The sequence below is a fragment of the Symphalangus syndactylus genome, chromosome 6, assembly GCF_028878055.3.
Source record: "Symphalangus syndactylus isolate Jambi chromosome 6, NHGRI_mSymSyn1-v2.1_pri, whole genome shotgun sequence".
Classification (NCBI taxonomy): Eukaryota; Metazoa; Chordata; class Mammalia; order Primates; family Hylobatidae; genus Symphalangus; species Symphalangus syndactylus.
The window spans coordinates 16,581,416-16,600,014 of record NC_072428.2 but is presented as its reverse complement, the minus strand read 5'-3'; the positions used below and the strand labels follow the sequence as shown (position 1 = coordinate 16,600,014).

The 18,599-nt window shown below is 35.6% G+C and overlaps 1 protein-coding gene across 9 annotated transcripts in view; it reads right to left on the bottom strand.

Annotated features, from left to right (window-relative positions):
* Window positions 1-6,328: 6,328 nt before the first annotated feature.
* Window positions 6,329-18,599, bottom strand: part of LRRC4C (leucine rich repeat containing 4C) — a 1,375,811-nt gene continuing 1,363,540 nt past the window's right edge. For all 9 annotated transcript variants that reach the window (XM_055281880.2, XM_055281877.2, XM_055281879.2 and 6 more), the window contains one exon: window positions 6,329-8,980. In XM_055281880.2, coding sequence (XP_055137855.1) covers window positions 7,016-8,938 — 1,923 coding nt within the window. In that variant the 5' untranslated portion in view covers window positions 8,939-8,980 and the 3' untranslated portion in view covers window positions 6,329-7,015. The remainder of the gene's footprint in view (window positions 8,981-18,599) is intronic.

Below are 18,599 nucleotides of genomic sequence, written 5' to 3'. Positions count from 1 at the left end.
GGCTTTGTAAGAACTAGAGATGATATACGTACGTGTCCTGCAAATGGTAGTTATGATTGTTCGTTCACATTCCCAGACACTAACTCTTCCTTGAGAGCAAGTTGTGCTTTTGATACTTCAGTTGAACTCTAAGGAGTGTTGTCTAGAAATAATTCTAGGAAGTTGGATATTACTATAATTTGCTCTTGTTGTAACTTTGCCCCAATTAGAAACAGGTATACTAACCATTGGTTACTTGTGGTCAGTGCTACCTTGCATTGTCGTTAACAATGAGATAAACATATTAATATGAATTTGGAAATCAAGATGACAGTTACCAGAAAGTGAGGTTCTGATAATGGTGAGCAACCGTCTTGATTTGCCCTAGACTAAGGGGTTTCTGGAATGCAGGGCTTTCAGTACTAAAACCAGGAACATCTGTGCAAACTGACATGAGTTGGTCACCTTATCTTGTGGGCGTGACTTAAAAGTTTTGTTCATTGCTGTGCATCCAGAGCTGCCAATAGTGCCTGGAATTAAGTAGGTTCCTCAATTCATATTCTCTAAATGAATCTATTCTAAAATAAACATAATCTAATCATTTTTTCCACTCTTACCATTTACTTCTTTTTCTTCTCCGGTGTTGTTTCCCGACCATCTCCTCCTTTCTATCCTGTTTATAGGTTCAAAATATCAATAATTCCACACACAGGCATATGCAGTATTTATGAAATATCTGATGCTTGAATTTGAAATACTCACCTACTGTTATTTCAAGGCTCCACAAATGAGAAAATAGGTGAAAGCATTTTTGAGCTACAAAGCATATAATTTTTACTTTTGAATTATTATATCTTGCAAATGCCTAATGGTATCCCACTAATTTCTAAGAGCTCATGGTTTACTTCTGACATTAATTGTTGATGTTTTACTCCTTAATATTAGTGCTTTCCATGATTAATAAAATGGCTTTCAAATAACAGTTACTAATCTCAGGATTTATAATAAATTGAGTTTTACAAATGTTTAATGATAATATCATTAAAATAAAACTATGTTGGCTAATAGATGAGATTATTTTAGTAGCATATATTTTCTGATGAATATTCTATCTATCCATATATATTGGCACTTTGATAAGAAATGGGATATTTTTCTTCATAAAATTATATATATAATCTTCAGTTTTAAAGCATTTTTCAATATTGTGAAATTTTCCATTCTTCGTAAAGGTAAAGTTTATATTAATAATAATAAAACTATCAGGTCTTTTAAGTGGGATTTAAGAGTAGAATGAAAAAGAAGCACCCTTTGATTCCTAGGCAATAATTCACTGGCTTATATGAGTTGCCCGATATTGTTTAGAGTTGAACTCCAGATTGCATAACTAAATGTTGAGCAGTAGTGACAGATTTTGATTTTATACTTCTCTTAGAAAACATGAAAACGTGCTGAAAAATGAAAACCAGGGATACAATCTACTTTCACATACGGTAAGAATATGTATTGAAAAACCAAAATGTAATTGAGCACATAAACATTGTCATTAATTACTTTAAAGTGATTTGTTTGCAAGACTCTTGAAAATGTTTCAGATGAAAATACATAGCTACGTGACTCTTTTTTAAGGTCAAAATTAACTGAAGTTCATTCTCTAACAATCCATTTATGCTGAGAAACATCTTTACAAGCATCAGTTAGTCTGCTTCAGGGCAACTGGAAAGAGAAACTGTATTACTTTTCTCATTTTGTAAAACATTATGATAATTTCAATAGAAGTAGCTACAGGACCTGGAAGTCCATTTCAACATCTAACTATTAAGGCATTTTACAAATTGTATTAAGGTTAATATTTTTTCATAATTCCCATTAGTAAAACCTGAGATTTCTCTAGTATTATAAATTTTTTGATTAGAATTTCATAGTAACTACAATGAAAAGTATATATCATAAATACATTTATTTTGTGCATGTTTTAATATATTTACTTGAGGTTCCATATATTCCTCTTAGAAGTCTATAGACTTTACAAAACTAGCAAATGTGCTTAAATAGCAATTGGTGAGTTCCACTTTTTACTTCTTTCAATGTGGAAGTAAGGGCTGAAGAAGTAAGGGGATGAACTAATTGTCATTCAGTAGACTTATTAATATAGGCACAATAGTTGCTAAGGGTGCCCATCGTGGGTTTCCACCATGATAACTGAACTAGGGTTGAACTAGGTGGATGCTCTGGCAAGTTTTCAAGGTTAGAGGACATCAATCAGAGTATGTTCTACTGCCACCACACAGATCAGCCCCTCTCCTTCAAACAACATTGAATCTTCCCTTTCATCAGGATAAAAAGCAATATATCCACTACTTCTGACAATGAGATAAAGGCAGGATTGATGCCATTTGGACAAGTCAAATTCAGCAATTCAGCATCAAATATATAATAAAGTGCAGCATTAATAATCTGGAAAATGAAATTAAATTACTAGACCAAATAATGAAAAATAAGACTTCATGGTCTGATTTTCATAGGCCTTCCTTTCTGTTTTTGGCGCAAGGGATAGATAGATGTGCTCATTTTCTGCATAGAACAAAATTTACAAAACAAAGACTTTTCCAATATCATGTGCTTTCATTAAAATAGCTTCATTTATTGTCTGCCTTGCAGCAAGTTCCTCTCTATTTTTCTTTTTTCTTAATCCTGGGCAAAACAAAAAATGAGCAGCAGTTTTACATTTTACTGCTAAACATATTATAAAATTTAATTATATAATTTTACATACAATTTATATAGTTTTCTCAAATAAGGTTGAAATTTTGGAAGTTCTGTTGGCAGCAGTTTAAGAAACAGAAGGATGTGAACTGGTATGTGTTTTGAGAAGGCTCCATTCAGTATCTAAATTTGGATCCTAATTGACAGTGTGCTACATTAATTCTAGAAGATTTCTTTTTTCTCTCATAGAGCCAGATGTATCTTGTTCTGTATCCCGATGAAGCATGAGAAGACAGTGGTGTCCCAGCTGCTTCCTATCTAATATGTACAGAGCTTTTAGGAATTCACATTTCTTCTTGCAAAAGAAGAGAAAGAAATCGCAGGGACCTTGATTTTTGGAAGGTAACTTTTTAGATTCATTTTTATCAGAAATAGCTGTTGTACAGAATCACATTCTAATCAAATATAATGATGCATATGTAATTTCAGGATAAGTTTTATAAGATATTTGATTCTGTGCAACTATATTTAAGAGAAACAGCTTCTTAGCAGAGTATGACTGCTTACCCAGCATTCACATGCTATGTCTGTGATAGTTAATGATATCATTATTTTCAAGATTCTTATTAAAACAAGCTGAAACAACAAATAAGTAGTTGAACACAATGTTTTAAAATTATATTGCTTTAGAGTGCCACATCGTATTTGTAAGCACTCATCTAACTCTTCTACTTTATCTAAATATCTTGAAGATTATCCCAAAAAGATAAGAGACTGAGTTTTTTTTTTTTTTTTTTTTCACCTTGATCAATCTTTACCTTAAAAATGTTGGATACGCCGGGGCCATCTACTTAATATGTTTTCATGTTTCAGTGCAGGCTATTCTTGATATACCTTCTTCCTTTTCTTTCTGCCATGTAAATAGCCCTTACATTGTCAAGATTTTTTACCCCCAGCACATCTATATTTAGAATTTTATTTCATAGTAAAAGGGTCTCAAACAATATCCTAATTTTTAATTTTTTGATTATAAGGCCTAAAAGCAATTATGAACTAGCCACATTTTCTTTATCAAAAAAAATTTATCACTCTTCCATATGCAAAAAACCTATTTCAGTCTTTGAAAAAGATGATACATGATTTCAGAATATTTGAAATACGAGGGGAAATGATTAAAGCTGTATCAGAGCCTATGTGTGTGAGCTACACCAAATCCTTCTATATTGTTTTGCATATACATCTGTACACTTTCAAAAGAGTGTTCGAGACTAAGGTCATGGCCAGATATGGAAGAGTAAAATTCCTGAATAGAAAAGATAGAAAAAGATGTTAGAGAATCTTCTTTCTGAAGCATCTCTGATGTTTAGGGAAGCAAACTGCATACTATTAGCAGGAAATACAAACACACACACACACACACACAGAGATTATCATTGGGTTACTTTAACTTGATGAATTGTAAATGGTGTATTTTTGGTGTACGTATTTCAGAATACTGCTGCCTAGTTGCCTTTGGATAGACTACAATGAGCAGTAGACACAGAATTGTATTTTGGTACAACAACATAGCAAATATTTGAACAGTCATATAGGCTTCCTGCTAAACCAAGTAAATTCACGTGTGTAATGGTCTCTAATACATCAGTGCAGCTACGGTTCTGATGGGCCAAGGGTCAAATATGTTATGCAGGGAAAATAGAGGCTTACTGTTAATCAGAAACATCTAGAATTCATTTTAGTTTTCTTTAAATAATAGATTTATAGCACTCTACCCTTTATCCCCAAAACCTGCAATGAGGACCTTTGGTAAAAGAGTTTCTAAATTTATTATAGAAGTCAAGTCTGGTTTATTTAAACTTTGCATCAAATTTATTTCCCAAAATATATTCATTAGTACTATACTATAACCTCCTAGAAGACTGAATTGTATGCTTTAGATTCCAACCTAACTTTTTAAGTGCAAGTTCACCTTTTATCCTATTTAGTAGCATTTGTCTAACTGCTCAGCCACCTCTCACAGCCAAAGGTAATTGCATACTTGGACTAAACCTATAAGAATTATAAGCTTAAAATGAAAGAAGCTTCAGAGTCAGCAAAGACAGAGTTTGGTGAACGCAAGCCAAGTAGAGAAAGCAGGATCATTTTCCCTCCCGATTTATATCACTTTTCTTTGTACTAGCGCTTGCTTGTTGTTATAGATATTTGTTGGTGTTTTTTGTTGTTGCTTGTTTGTGTTTTTGTGATCTGCAGGTTGGGAATATGTTAAGTATATTCAATACTGAATAACTTGACAAACAGTAGCCAAAATATGTTTTCCCTTTTCTTGAGTCTTCTCCACAGTGAAACCAAGTGTGGATTGTGTTCCTAACCAAGGGAGGTAAGATATGAGGAAGAAAAAAGCCAGAGAATTGGTGATCAAAAAAAATAGAAGCAAGACTCCTGCATGCTCTCATTTCCCGTCCTTTTCTCCCATTTCTCTGACCTACTTTGCTAGTAATAATTGATTTTTTCACACCTGGAGACCACAAAACCATGGAGTAAGGTTCAGCCTGCAGAATTAAGTGTGAGTATCCAAGCTTCTTAGCCATTAGGAGCTGAAGTTTTCTTCAGCTTGGTCAGTCCTTGTTTCACCACCAAGGTAGCAAGTTTCAAGGCCAATAATGAGATCTATATATATTCACTTGTTTCACATAAAGATACAAGTCATATACATAATATATTAAAATATCAGGAGAATGCCAAAGTACAATAACCAGCAAGTTCTTTTTTTACTTGGAAGCTAGTGTATGGTCTCTTAGCCAAGATGCCCCCAGCTCCTTAAAAAATACCATTAATTAATGACCACTGATTTAGCATTGCCCTCTCCTGGTATGTATTCATCTTTCAGAGCAAATCTAAACCCACACTTCTTAAAGTTCTGCAGTTTGCATTTAGAAAGATAATCACCTCTTCCAGAAAGATGGAAGAAACCATCAGAAAACCAAGAGCTTTCTATAATAACAGTAATCTAATATTTTGAAAATTTAAGGTTCTGATTCACAGCCTTTCACCTAACAGTAAAATTAGAACTGGCAACCAGTAATGAACTGAGATGATTTCTTTAATCATTTTTATGTAGATTGGGAGTAATGCAAGAGCAGGAACCAGATCTTGTCAGTTGTGCACCCACAATACTAAATACTAAAATCTGTGTTTACTACTGTGTAGTAGGTCTTTAATAATTATCATTGAATTGAACTGAATTTGCTAACACTCATCACCAAATATTCTTTTTCAGCTCTAGATGATTTAGAATACTTCCATGTTTCGCAGTTATAGTTCATCTGGCCAGTGAAATTATGTTTAGGAGGCAGTAAATAAATTATACTGAAACTTTCCTTCAAGTAGAATTAAATTTACTTCACAAAATCATTATTTTCGAACCTGAGCATTCTACAAAGGGCAAGCCTAATGAGAAGGAAAAAATACCACAGCATCCTTAAACATAGATCTAAAACTCAAGTCAACTAGTCAAACAGGACCCTGTAGAGATTGATTTTGTGACTAAAGAATACTGCAGTATTTTCTTTCTTAGAAAGCAGAAAATCTAATTACCTTCAAGTTTCTCACATTTGAGCCATACTACAAATGAGTTGTGTCCAGGTACAGAAAAACCAACAATATTTTATTTATAATCTTATTTTTAGCTTTTTAACTACAAATTCTGGTTCTAGAGTTGTTTAAAAGTCATGGGTTTTATAGATGCTCATATGTAAATTAATCTGTTGTTTGCTTACTTTCTTTTCTTTTCCATAGAATGGTCTTCCTCATAAATACAGAACAGGTCATTACATGAAAAATATAAGATCTTGCATTTTTTTCCTTGTTCTCTCTTAAAAATCTATTTCTAATATTGCATTCCCCATTGGATTACTTCATATGGGTATGAGGGAAAAAGAAAAAAATTAAAAAAAGAGAGAGAGACAAAATAGACTGGATCTCACCACTAGAATTCACCATAAAAATCTCAAAGTGTAACAGAATTCTTACAAAATTTCCTAGACCAGTTCTTTAAGGAATTGAGATCTGCTATGAAAAATATGGCAATCAGGGAAGGGAGGAATGAGATGTGGGAAAATAGTGAGTAAGTGCAGCAAAAACAGGTTCTGAGGAATACACATAATTTTGTCTGCTTTAGATCACAATAGAATTTTTAATAAATAAATTTCTTTTCTTTTTTGTTTTTTTGTAAAGACACTTTTTTGAAACAGTAGATTTAGCCCAGTCATTTGTGTCATTTTTAATAAACTGTCTTTTTTTTGATTGTTTGTTTTTTGTAACTGTAAATGTTTTAGATTTGAGTCTCTTGTACATTGTCTTTAGAGTTCATTCGGATCAATAACGGTTCATGCACTGAACTGTGTATTGAATTTATTGTGTTAACTGTTGTTGTGTGGTTGAAGGGAGATTTGTATGAGTTATAGTGATTTAGGTGCTCATGCTCGATCGCAGGCATGGGCAGGTGGCTTTCCATGGGTGTGTCTCCCGTAATCTCATCATCCACATTAATAATTTCAACAGTCCTTGTTGGGGCGTGATGGTTTTGCCGATGGTGCTGCTTCCTCATCTTGTAGAAAATGACCAGCATCACTGCAGCCATGAGTGTGATGGCCACAAAACACCCAATGATGATTTTGGTAGTCTTCATGACCTCATCAATTCCTGGGATCCCACTGTTTATATCAGTCACTGGGATGGTGAAGGTTTTCTCTGTCGACCTTGTGCTCTGTGGCGTGAGAGAGGTGGTCACATTGGTGGTCTCCCAGTCGACCACTGGAGTGGGACCCACATTGTTATCTGTGGTCCGTGCCTCATCCTGAGACGGCTCCATAGTCTCTACTGTGACGGTTGAAAAGTAAGAGAAAGGAGTAGTGGTTGCTGCAGTAACATTCAGGGTGGCTGAAGCAGTAGTATTCCCAACGGAATTACTCACCATACATGTGTACATGCCTGTATCTTGCACAGTTACATTTGTGAAATTTAACGTACCATCACTGAGCACAGCTATCCGCACTTTGTACGCCCCATGTGTCATGACTGTTCCATTTGGAGTAATCCAAGATACAGATGTCAGGGATGTGGAGGCCCGACATTTCAGCTCAGCTGCCATGCCTTCAGTGACATTGAGGTCTGCAGGGGGCTCCACAATCACCGGAGCATAGCATGTGAAGTAATTCTGGTCGAGCTCTCCAATGTACCTCCCCTTTAGATTGGGAGGAGTGTTACACCGGGCACAACAAGCTGTGTTGGAGGGGGCCATGTCTTTTATCCACCAGCTGAGCCACAGTATGTCACAGTTACAGTTCCAAGGGTTGTGATGTAAATGTATCCGCTCTAGATGATGCAAGGGAGTGAAGAGGTCATGAGGCAGTAATGTTAGATTATTGTGTGCCAGGTTGATCTCCACTAGTGACTGAAGGTTGTCAAAGGCATTCCGTTCAATCACTTGAATCTGGGACTGTATCATCCACAGTTTTTGAAGGTGCATCAAACCCTGGAAAGAGCCAGGCCTGATGGCAGATAAGTGATTCCCAGAAAGATCCAGCTCATCTAGTTTTATGAGCGGTGTGAGGTTAGGGATTTCCCGAAGGTTGCACATGGCAAGGTTCAAATACCTCAAGTTGGACAGACCTTCAAAGGCACCTTCTGAGATGTATGAAAGTCTTTTCAATTCCCCTAAGTCTAGTCGGCGCAAAGAAGGAATTCTGTTAAAAGCATAAGAAGGGATGCTTTCAATGGGGTTGTTTCGCAACCAGAGCTCCTTCAGTTTAGACAAGTATACAAAAGCTCCATTCGGAATGGTAGTAAGACGATTGTCAAAGAGTTCCAGAGTGTTGAGGTTCGCCAGACCATTGAAAGCCCCAATTTCAATGGTTCTGATATGGTTCCTACTCAACTGTAGGATTTCCAAGTGCCTCAAGTGCTTGAAGCTGTTCACTTTGATGATCTGGATTTGGTTCTCATGGAGGTTCAGCAGCCGTGTGTTGGTGGAGATGCCATCCGGAACCTCACGCAGGTTTTTCCGAACACAAATCACCTTGCTGAACTGGTTGCTGCAGGAGCACACAGAAGGGCAGGTCTGAGCCCGCACCAGACCAGCCACCACAAGAAGTTGAAGAGCCAGCAGCACCACAAGCAGGGGGTCAAATAGGGCCCTGTTAAACCTAGGACCTATCATTATCTGCTGTGGATGTAAGGTCATCTTGTTCAACATTCATAATTTATCTGGTGTTGGTCCTTCTGGAATTCAAACAGTCTGCAAAATAAAAGCAAAAAAACAATTATTAGATTAGATTTACTCTAAGTGTCTTTCTGGAGTAATGTCGGTGATATAGTATATCAGCTAGACCCGTCACGTGTCAGACAAATTAAAAACAAATCGAATATCCTTTATTAAGCTATGTGGTTCATATTTAGAGGAAAATGTACCTTTAATCCAAATTAGGAGCCATCCAAAGCCCACATTCTACGAGATGTATAACCACAGAGTAAGGGGTCAATGAAGTAGAGGACACTAATGTATTGTTTACCAATCAAATGTGGCCCAAATGCATGAGGACATATAATACATATCCCACCATTAGCTTCAATGTCCACGGCAGATTGAAAAGCTTAGAAAATAGGACTTTGGGACTATATCAAACAAACTAAAAGCTCCTTTGCAAAAGTAGTAATAGCTGACATATTATATCGAAGGTTATTTTATGTGCCAAGCACCATGGGCTACATACTTCACAAACAAGCCTGTCTGGAAATGGTTACATAATTTGTGGTTCCCAGTGCAAAATAAAAATGTAGGAAGCCTTATAAAAAAGTATTAATAATATCAAATCAGTAACAAAAGACCACTAAACCAAGTGTGGGTCCATCTAAATGTGGGTTTCTTTGCAACTGCACAGGTTGTAGGCCTATGAAGCTGGTTGTAATCCTTCGTAATCCTTACAACAGTTCTCTGAAGTAGGAATTGTCATTCTTTTCATTTTCAAAATGAAGAAATATCATCATAGAAGTGACATTCAAGAAGTCACATGTTTAGTAAGTATAAAGCAGCGCTCAGATGCTCATTAGACTGATCCCAGAGAATATGATCTCAGATGCTCCATAAAAATGTTGCTATGGGAATAAAGGTAAATGCAAAATATTTTTCACAATTTCTTTAAAATACCTTCCCTTTGGGGGTGACCTCAGCTGTAAGCACTGGCAACTTAATTTATGGTACCTGTGAAGATGCACTGAAATAGTGACACACACATGTATATATAAACTTCTAGAGATTCTCATATACCAACTCATTATAACATAGCTGACTGCAGCCTATAAGCAGACATATCACATATTAACTATTTTCCCATGAACCATAATTTTTATTTACAGAAAAAAATAGTGTAACAGGACTATTATGTCTTGTGTCCCTACTCTTACTGGTTTTGAGTAGATTTTTGGGAAGGAAAATAACTCATCTCCTGCATCTCTTGTGGCCGAAGGAAGTCTTCCAAAGGAGCTTATGTTGTTACCAAGTATACACCCCACTCAAGCTGACTAATTGTGGACTGGGCACCTGTGTAATAACTTCTCCCAAGTCTGTCAACTCAATAAACAGTGTGTCTTCTATGAATCTCTTGGAAAGAAAAAAAAGCGGGGGGGCCAGTGGGAGGGGTCAACACATTTCAATTCAAAAAGGCACTAATGTAGGACCCATTATGTGTCACCTTGAGCAAGTTACTTATCCTTTCTGTGGCTTAATTTCTCTCCCACTCGCAAAATCGGAATGAAGATGTTAATATTACACACCACATAGGGTTGTTGTGAGGATAAAATGAGTTAATACAGAAAAAGGACTTAGAACAATACCTCCCACATTGTCAGAACTCAATAAATGTTAGATATGATTATATGACAGATATGGTTATTATTTCATATTAAAAATATCTTAATATGAAATATTAATTTTATTATAAATACTAATTTCATTATAAATAATAGTAATCATTATACTAATATATTTAGATTTATAATGAAATATTAATTTCATTATAAATTTTTAAATTATAATTTTTAAAATTATAATTCATCAATTTATAAATTAAAAATTAAAAATTTATAAATTATTTGATTTTAAAATATTTTAATATTAAACAAATTAATATTAAATTTAATATTGAAATAATAATGTAATATTAAAAATATTTATAGGTATGACATAACAAATGTAATTATTAATTATTTAAAATATTAACAATAAATTAATATAAAAATATTTTATTATAAAATAATCATATCTAACATTTATTGAGTTCTGACAATGTGGGAGGTATTGTTCTGAGTCCTTTTTGTTGTTTCCTTCAGCCAGATATTTTGCTAAGTAGTGGGCATATAAGGATGAGGAATAGAAGCCTTACCTCGAGGGAATTTAAAGGGTGAGACAGAAAAGCAAACAGATGAAGTACAATGATACATGTTCATTGCTATGACAGAAGTCTACATTGGCACAAAAGCGCTAACATCAGAGCAACTTAATCTATGCCGGAAAACCAAGGAGGTTTCAAAGAAGACGGATATCTGATCTATATTTTGTAGAAGCTGCTGAGAAAAGGAAAGAAGGGCATTTTAAGCACAGAGGGATCAGCTGAACCAAGGCAAGCAGACATGAAAAATGCTAGTACATCCAGGGAATAGTAAAAAGTACCCTCTATCAGGAGAATGGAAGGCCTGAGGACGAGAATGAGAAAGGAAGCTGGAATAAGATCGGGTAAAGACTCTTAAGAGTTGGTTATGTCAAACTTAAGAGTCCCAATTTTATAGTGCAGGCAACATGTTTTGTTTTTAGAAAAGAATGCTATCATTGACTTTGTTTTGAAAAATGATGATGCGAGGTTAATATGGGGCACAGACAAGCAATGGAAGAAACTAGTGGCAAGCAGAGCAATTAGGAAGATCTTCCTGTTGGCTCAGGTGAGTCTTGGAGAGAAGCAAGTGCCAAAGAGCAATCCAGTTTCAAAGCCAGCACTTCCTTGTCTACCACCGAGAGCTTGAGGAAGAAGGGCTGGCTCCTTTTTAGGACATGATCCTTTCACTAGTGGTGAGATCCCCAGTGAGAAATAGTTGCATTTACATAGCCTACAGAAGGTAGAGAAGAGGCTTTCTTTCCCCCCAGTAATAGGAGATGCACTCTTAAGGAAAAGCAGCTGTCATTAGCAATCCTTAAACATATACCCACATTTACAAAAACACTGTAAGGAACCTTGGTCTTAAGAAGGTGATATTTAAGTCCTCCATTGCTTTCTGGCTTCAGAGGCTTTTATGTCCTTCTCTATGACAGCAAAAATATTTGAGTAATAGATTCTGAGTTACTATTTTTTTTCCCCAGCCTTCTAAGGCCAACCAACTTGCTTCCTTCCTTGGAGCTGTTGCAGCTCTAGATTGACTTTTCACACCATCTGGTACTGTGATTATTTGTTTCTGGGTGGTTTCCTCCATCAGCCTGTGGACTCTGTGAGAACAGGGGCCATGTCTGATGGATTCCTCTTAGCCTATTGCCAACACAGTGCCTGGCATACTGTGGGCACAAAATGAAAAGATATGGAAAAATGTATGACAAAGCAAATATCTAATCACAGCCCTTTGCATATATATAGTCACATGTTCTCATGTATTAATCATGCCTTTTTATTTTTTGTGTTTTCTGATGTTCTAACATTTGAGGCCTTGCTGATCCTAGAGAGGCTACCCTTTCAGGGCTAGCAAATTCCTAGAAATAGTCAAGGACTTGCCTATAAGCATGACTTTCATACGCAAACCAGCCAATCCAAAGGTCAGACCCCAGCCACCTTCTTTATCAGGTTCTCCCAGGACTCTTAACACTCACACCACCATTCCCCTGCCCTAATCACCCCACGTCCACTTACCACTTACCAGACAACAAGGGACAGCCCCTATGTCCCAGAGCCTGCCAAAATTGTTCAAACTACCCAATCATAAGCCCATTTACCCTGCCTTCCCCTAAAACCACAATAAAGACTCTTGCCCACATTTTCCACTGGCTGCTCCCTACTGGCTGATCCTGCTGCTTCCCACTGTGGCCTCCACGTGCTGTGCCATGCCCCGCCTCCTGTGAGCTGTGAGTAAAACGTCACTTTTTAAACAGCAGCCATCTCCTGATCTGTTGCTTCACTATAGCTAAATAATAATAAAACCTGCATTCTAAAACAATTACTAAACAAAAAGGCCTGGCTCATCATGTCAATCCTGTTAACAGGTTTTATAGGACTGCACCCCTGCCCCATTTATATCATGACAACAATGCGGTTGGTAGGTTTCACAACCTAAGTCAGATAGAGTTATCCTTCTTGTAAATTTAAATATGGCCTTAAATAACTCTTTTATATTTCCATTATCAATAGAAAGCTATCTAAATTTCCAGTAATCATGACCATCGAAAATTTATCATTTGAGTGATTTAGTGTAGTTTTACATATGCCCTCTCCCCCTGAAACCTATGTTATTAAGGTTATTGGGCATAAAATAACATAGCATGCAAAATCCCTGATACATAAACAAATTAACATTTTTAGGGTTGGGGTCCCAGGGTCCTGTTCCTCCATTCTTTCTCCCATTCCCTACCCCATAGCCCTTCTCAGAATCCTAGGGTCTCAGGCAAAACAGGTAGAAATAACTGGTTGACTGGAAACAGCACAAAAGTAAAGAAGATAATTCTTTACTCTGCCATTTGCTACCTTTTTCTTTTTAAAATGTGAGGCAGTAAAGGCAGCCATGCTCAGTGGTCAAGAGAAAAGGGTCCAATGTGAGACTTCTTGAGATCATATCCCTGTTTGAACCTCAATGACCATAAAATTGAGAAAGTTACTTCATCTCTCTATACTTTCCCCATCTGTGAAAGAACACTGTTATCTACTCAAAAGACTTTGGCTAGGCCTGTCACATAATACTGTGTTATATAAAGTTACTGGCTCATAAGAAGCAATATATAATAAATATTTAATACATATTAAAAATAAAGTGATGGGACACTCAGTTTCTTCCTGTTTTTTAAGACAGGAGCAACAATAATATCTCTTATTCAAATTTGTGGTAAGGATTACTTGATATAATCAGGAACATACTGTAAGTAAAACACATGCAACAATGATATATTGCTATTAATTATAAGGTGTATGCATCTATTCTTTCTTACTCTCCAGGCTGAGTTTTATTTTCTACTTCTTGCTTACTTCAAGGTCTTTGTGGTATTGCAATTAATGAGATTTTCTATAAATCAGTCATAAGTAATGCTTTAAGAATTATAGCTGGTTCAAAGCTAATTTATAACCTACAGTGAATAATGCTTGGTACGTGCACTGAATTAAATCAACTACTATCAAGAAAAGGTTTTTTACTTTAATATCTAAATTATGTTACTTTATATCAAAAGCCAGGCTTCAACATCTCTTTTGTAAGATGTTTTTATCACATCAAAGGAAAATTAATTTAAAAGTATGCACTATCCATTACAATGTCATCTGACAGCATTTATTTACAAATGCATTTGTGTAAGTTTTGAATTAAACTATGATACTTTAAGCCTTGTCCCAGAGGATATCTTGACTTTGTCAATAGACTTTCTTCCTTTACTACCTGTGCTTTAGTGCACTGAGAGCTGCAATGAGAGACACAGAAGCAAGTATATGTGAAAGAGTTAGCTAACGGAGATGCTTTACTTAGCACAGTATCATTGCTAAGGCATCATAGGCTTTGTCTAAACATTAGAACTAGTTTGTAAGCAAGGAGGGAGAAAGATGAATTCAGTTAACCACAACTGTACCTATTCTTTCCCTCCTCACATTATCCTTAACGAACCTCCCTAAACAGGAGAACCAAAACTGCTTACCCCTGGCCCCTAAGACTCCAAACCACACCTTACCATCTACATCAACATGATTTTGCTGTTCCACTGTCTGTCTTAGCACCTCTTTCCTCTTCTGGGGCTCTTCCACCAAAGCGAATGGCTTCACTGATCCTTATAGGAACTTCCCCCAAAGTTCTATCCACTCTTTCATGGAAAATTCAACAGACATCTGTGCTCAGATTTACTGAATCTTTTGACTCACCTTGCTGTTTTCTTCAATCCTGAATTGTTGTGTCATAATTCTTGTATAATCCTAAACAAGTTTCTACATTGAAAAACCTTCCTAGACTCATACTTCCAATTCTTTTTTTAAAATTAAATTAAATTTGAAGTTCCTGGATACATGTGCAGGACATGCAGGTTTGTTACATAAGTTAAACGTGTGCCATAGTGGTGTGCTACACCTATCAACCCCTGACCTACGTATTAAGCCCCGCATGCATTAGCTATTTCCTTCTGATGCTCTCCCTCCCCTCGCATCCCAAACAGGCCCCGGTGTGTGTTGTTCCCCTCCCTGTGTCCACGCGTTCTCATTTTTCAGCTCCCACTTACAAGACAGAACAGGCAGTACTTGGTTTTCTGTTCCTATGTCAGTCAAACTTCCAATTCTTAATAAATTCTGACCTAATCTTCACAGCTCCACTCACAGACACTGCCAAACTTTGTGAGGTGGTTCTTTTCCTTACCATCATAATCAATAAAGTCAACTCTGCCTTATCAACAGGTTATATTGGTAATATTTCAGGAATTACCTTTTTACAATACACAAGGTGTATTACTCATTTAAAATGTGATTGAATCTCAAACAATATCTTCACCCTCCCCCCACCCCACAAACACAAATTTGTTGCCTACCCAAACATCCTACTCCCTTACTCTTTTCTAAGAAAATTTTATATAAAACATTTACTCCCATGCAAAAACAAAACAAAACAAATATATATATATATATAGATATAGGTCTATATACTTTTTTATATCTCTATAAAAAGTATATATATATATATATATATGTATACACACACACACACACACACACACACATATACTATTTTATCTGTTTTGGGAGAGGCTGACCCAGTACTTAAGGGTGAATAGAGTTTCGTTTAAGCTAGAAGTAGGCAAACTTTTTCTGTAAAGGGCCAGAGAATAATTATTTCAGGCTTTGTAAGCCATATGATCTCTTGTTGCAACTACTCAGTTATGCCACTGTAGCAGCCATAGACAAAAGGTATATAAATGGGCATGGCTGTGCTCCAATAATACTATTTATAGTATAAAATGATATTTTTGGAAATTGTAGCTAGAGCAATCAGACAAGACAAATAAAGGATGTCTTGGAAAAGAAGAGGTCAAATTATCTTTGTTTGCAGATGATATGATCTTATATTTGGAAAACCCTAAGGACTCTACCAAAAAACTGTTAGAACTGATAAATTCAGTAAAGTTGCAGAATACAAAATCAACATACAAAAATAAGTAGCATTTCTAAATGCCAATTGCAAACAATCTGAAAAAAGAAATCAAGAAATTAATCCCGTTTACTATAGCTATAAATACAATAAAATACTTAGGAATTAACTTAAATAACTGAAAGATCGCTACAATGAAAACTATAGAACATTGATGAAAGAAGAAATTGAATCAGACACACAAAAAATGGAAAGATATTCCATGCTTATGGATTAGAAGAATCAATAGGATTAAAATGTCCATATTACACTAAGCAATCTACAGATTCAATGCAATCCCTGTCAAAATACCAAAGACATTCTTCACAGAAACAGAAAAAAAATCTTAAAATGTATATGAGACCACAAAAGACCCAGAACAGTCAAAGCTATCCTGAGCAAAAAGAAGAAAACTGGAGGAATCTCATTACCTGACTTCAAATTATACTACAGAGCTATAGTAACCAAAACAGCATGGTACTGGCATAAAATCAGACACATATACCAATGGAACATAATAGAGAATCCAGAAACAAATCCATACATCTACAGTGAACTCATTTTTGACAAAGGTGCCAAGAATATACACTGGAGAAAAGACAGTCTCTTTAATAAATGGTGCTGAGAAAACTGTATGTCTATATGCAGAAGAAGAAAACTAGACCTCTATCTCTGGTCATATAAAAAAATCAAAACGGATTAAAGACTTAAATAGACATTGTAATGAGATGTCATCTCACTCAAGTTAAAAGGGCTTTTAACCAAAAACAGTAACAAATCCTTGTGAGGATGTGGGGCAAAGGGAACCCTCGTACACTGTTGGTCAAAATGTAAATTAGTATAACCACTCTGGAATACACTTTGGAAGTTCTTCAAAAAACTTAAAATAGAACTATAATATAATCCAGCAGTTCCACTGCTAGGCATATATTCCCTAAAAAAGGAAATCAATATATGGAAGAAATATCTGCACTCCCATGTTTATTGCAGCACTATTCATAATATCAAAGATTTGGAAGCAACCTAAGTGTCCATCAACAGATAAATGAATTTTTAAAATGTGGTACATATATACAATGAAGTTCTATTCAGCTATAAAAAAGTATGAGAAACTATCACTTGCAACAACATGGATGGAGCTGGAGGTCATTATGTTAAGTGAAATAAGCCAAGCACAGAAAGACAAATTTCGTATGTTCTCACTTATCTGTGGGAGCTAAAAAGTAAAACAATTGACTAATGGAGATAGAGAGCAGAATGATGGTTATCAGAGACTTAGAAGCATAGTTGGATGTGGGGAGGCAAAGGAGGGATGGTTAATGGGTATAAAAATATGGTTAGACAGAATTAATATGATCTATTTGATAGCACAATAGGGTGACTACAGTCAACAATAATTTACTGTACATTTAAAAATAACTAAAATAGTAAAATTGTTGTAACACAAAGGATAAATGCTTGAGGTCATAGGTGCCCCATTTATCCTAATGTGATTATTATGCATTGTATGCCTGTATCAAAGTATCTCATGTATCCCATAAATATATACACCTACTATGTACCCACAATAATTAAACTTTTTAAAAAAGAATATATATATATATAAATAAATTCTATTTCCTAACCATTTAAAAATTCACAAACATTCTTAGCTCACAGGACGCACACAAAAAAGTAGCAGTTTGTCTTGCAGATTATAGTTAGCTAAGCCCTTGTCTAAGCAAAGATTGATAGTACCATTCCTGCTTTCAGAGACTAATGAGGTCTGAACATGTGACACAATTTGGCTAATAAGATGTGAGGGGAAGTCAGCTGAGGGATTTCAGGAATTTTTTTCTCCCACTAATAAGAAGAAAAACATGGGGATGAAATAATTCTTTGTTCTGTTTCTAGATATTGTGGAGGGTAAAAGATGCCTAGAGCTGCTGCAGCCATCTTGTGGCCAAGAGGGGAGGCAGCCTGAGGACAAAGCTGATATATCAAGAAAGAAAAAATGAAAAAATGGAAAGAACTTAAATCTTTGATATTTGTGATAAGCAGCTGAATTATGAACCCTGTAACTGTTTTTCTTCTGGACTTATTATGTAAAATAATATATTACAGTATAAACAGTTATTATTTTTCTGGTTACATGCAGCCAAACCTATCCTGATACATTTATGTTCATTTCTTCTCTCTCTCTCTCTCCTTATTTCCTCAGCCAATAGCAAAGAAGACGGAAACATTTTATTATTTTATTTTCCTGTACCATTATAAATATGAGACCTTTCAAAGGAAACAAATTAAGGTGAAGCAACATGATATCCTTATAAGAAAGGTCTGAAGCTCATCCCGCATCATGCTAAGAAAGATTTCTACTGCAAAATCATTTATCTGGACATCTCTGGGTTTTAAAGAATGCTAGAATACACAGGAGAAAAAACAAAGCAATGAATTAAATAACACCATTACCAAAGGTAACACACTTCTTCAAATCAAGTTTATTTCATAAACATTTCCTAATATAGATCATTTATTTTCCC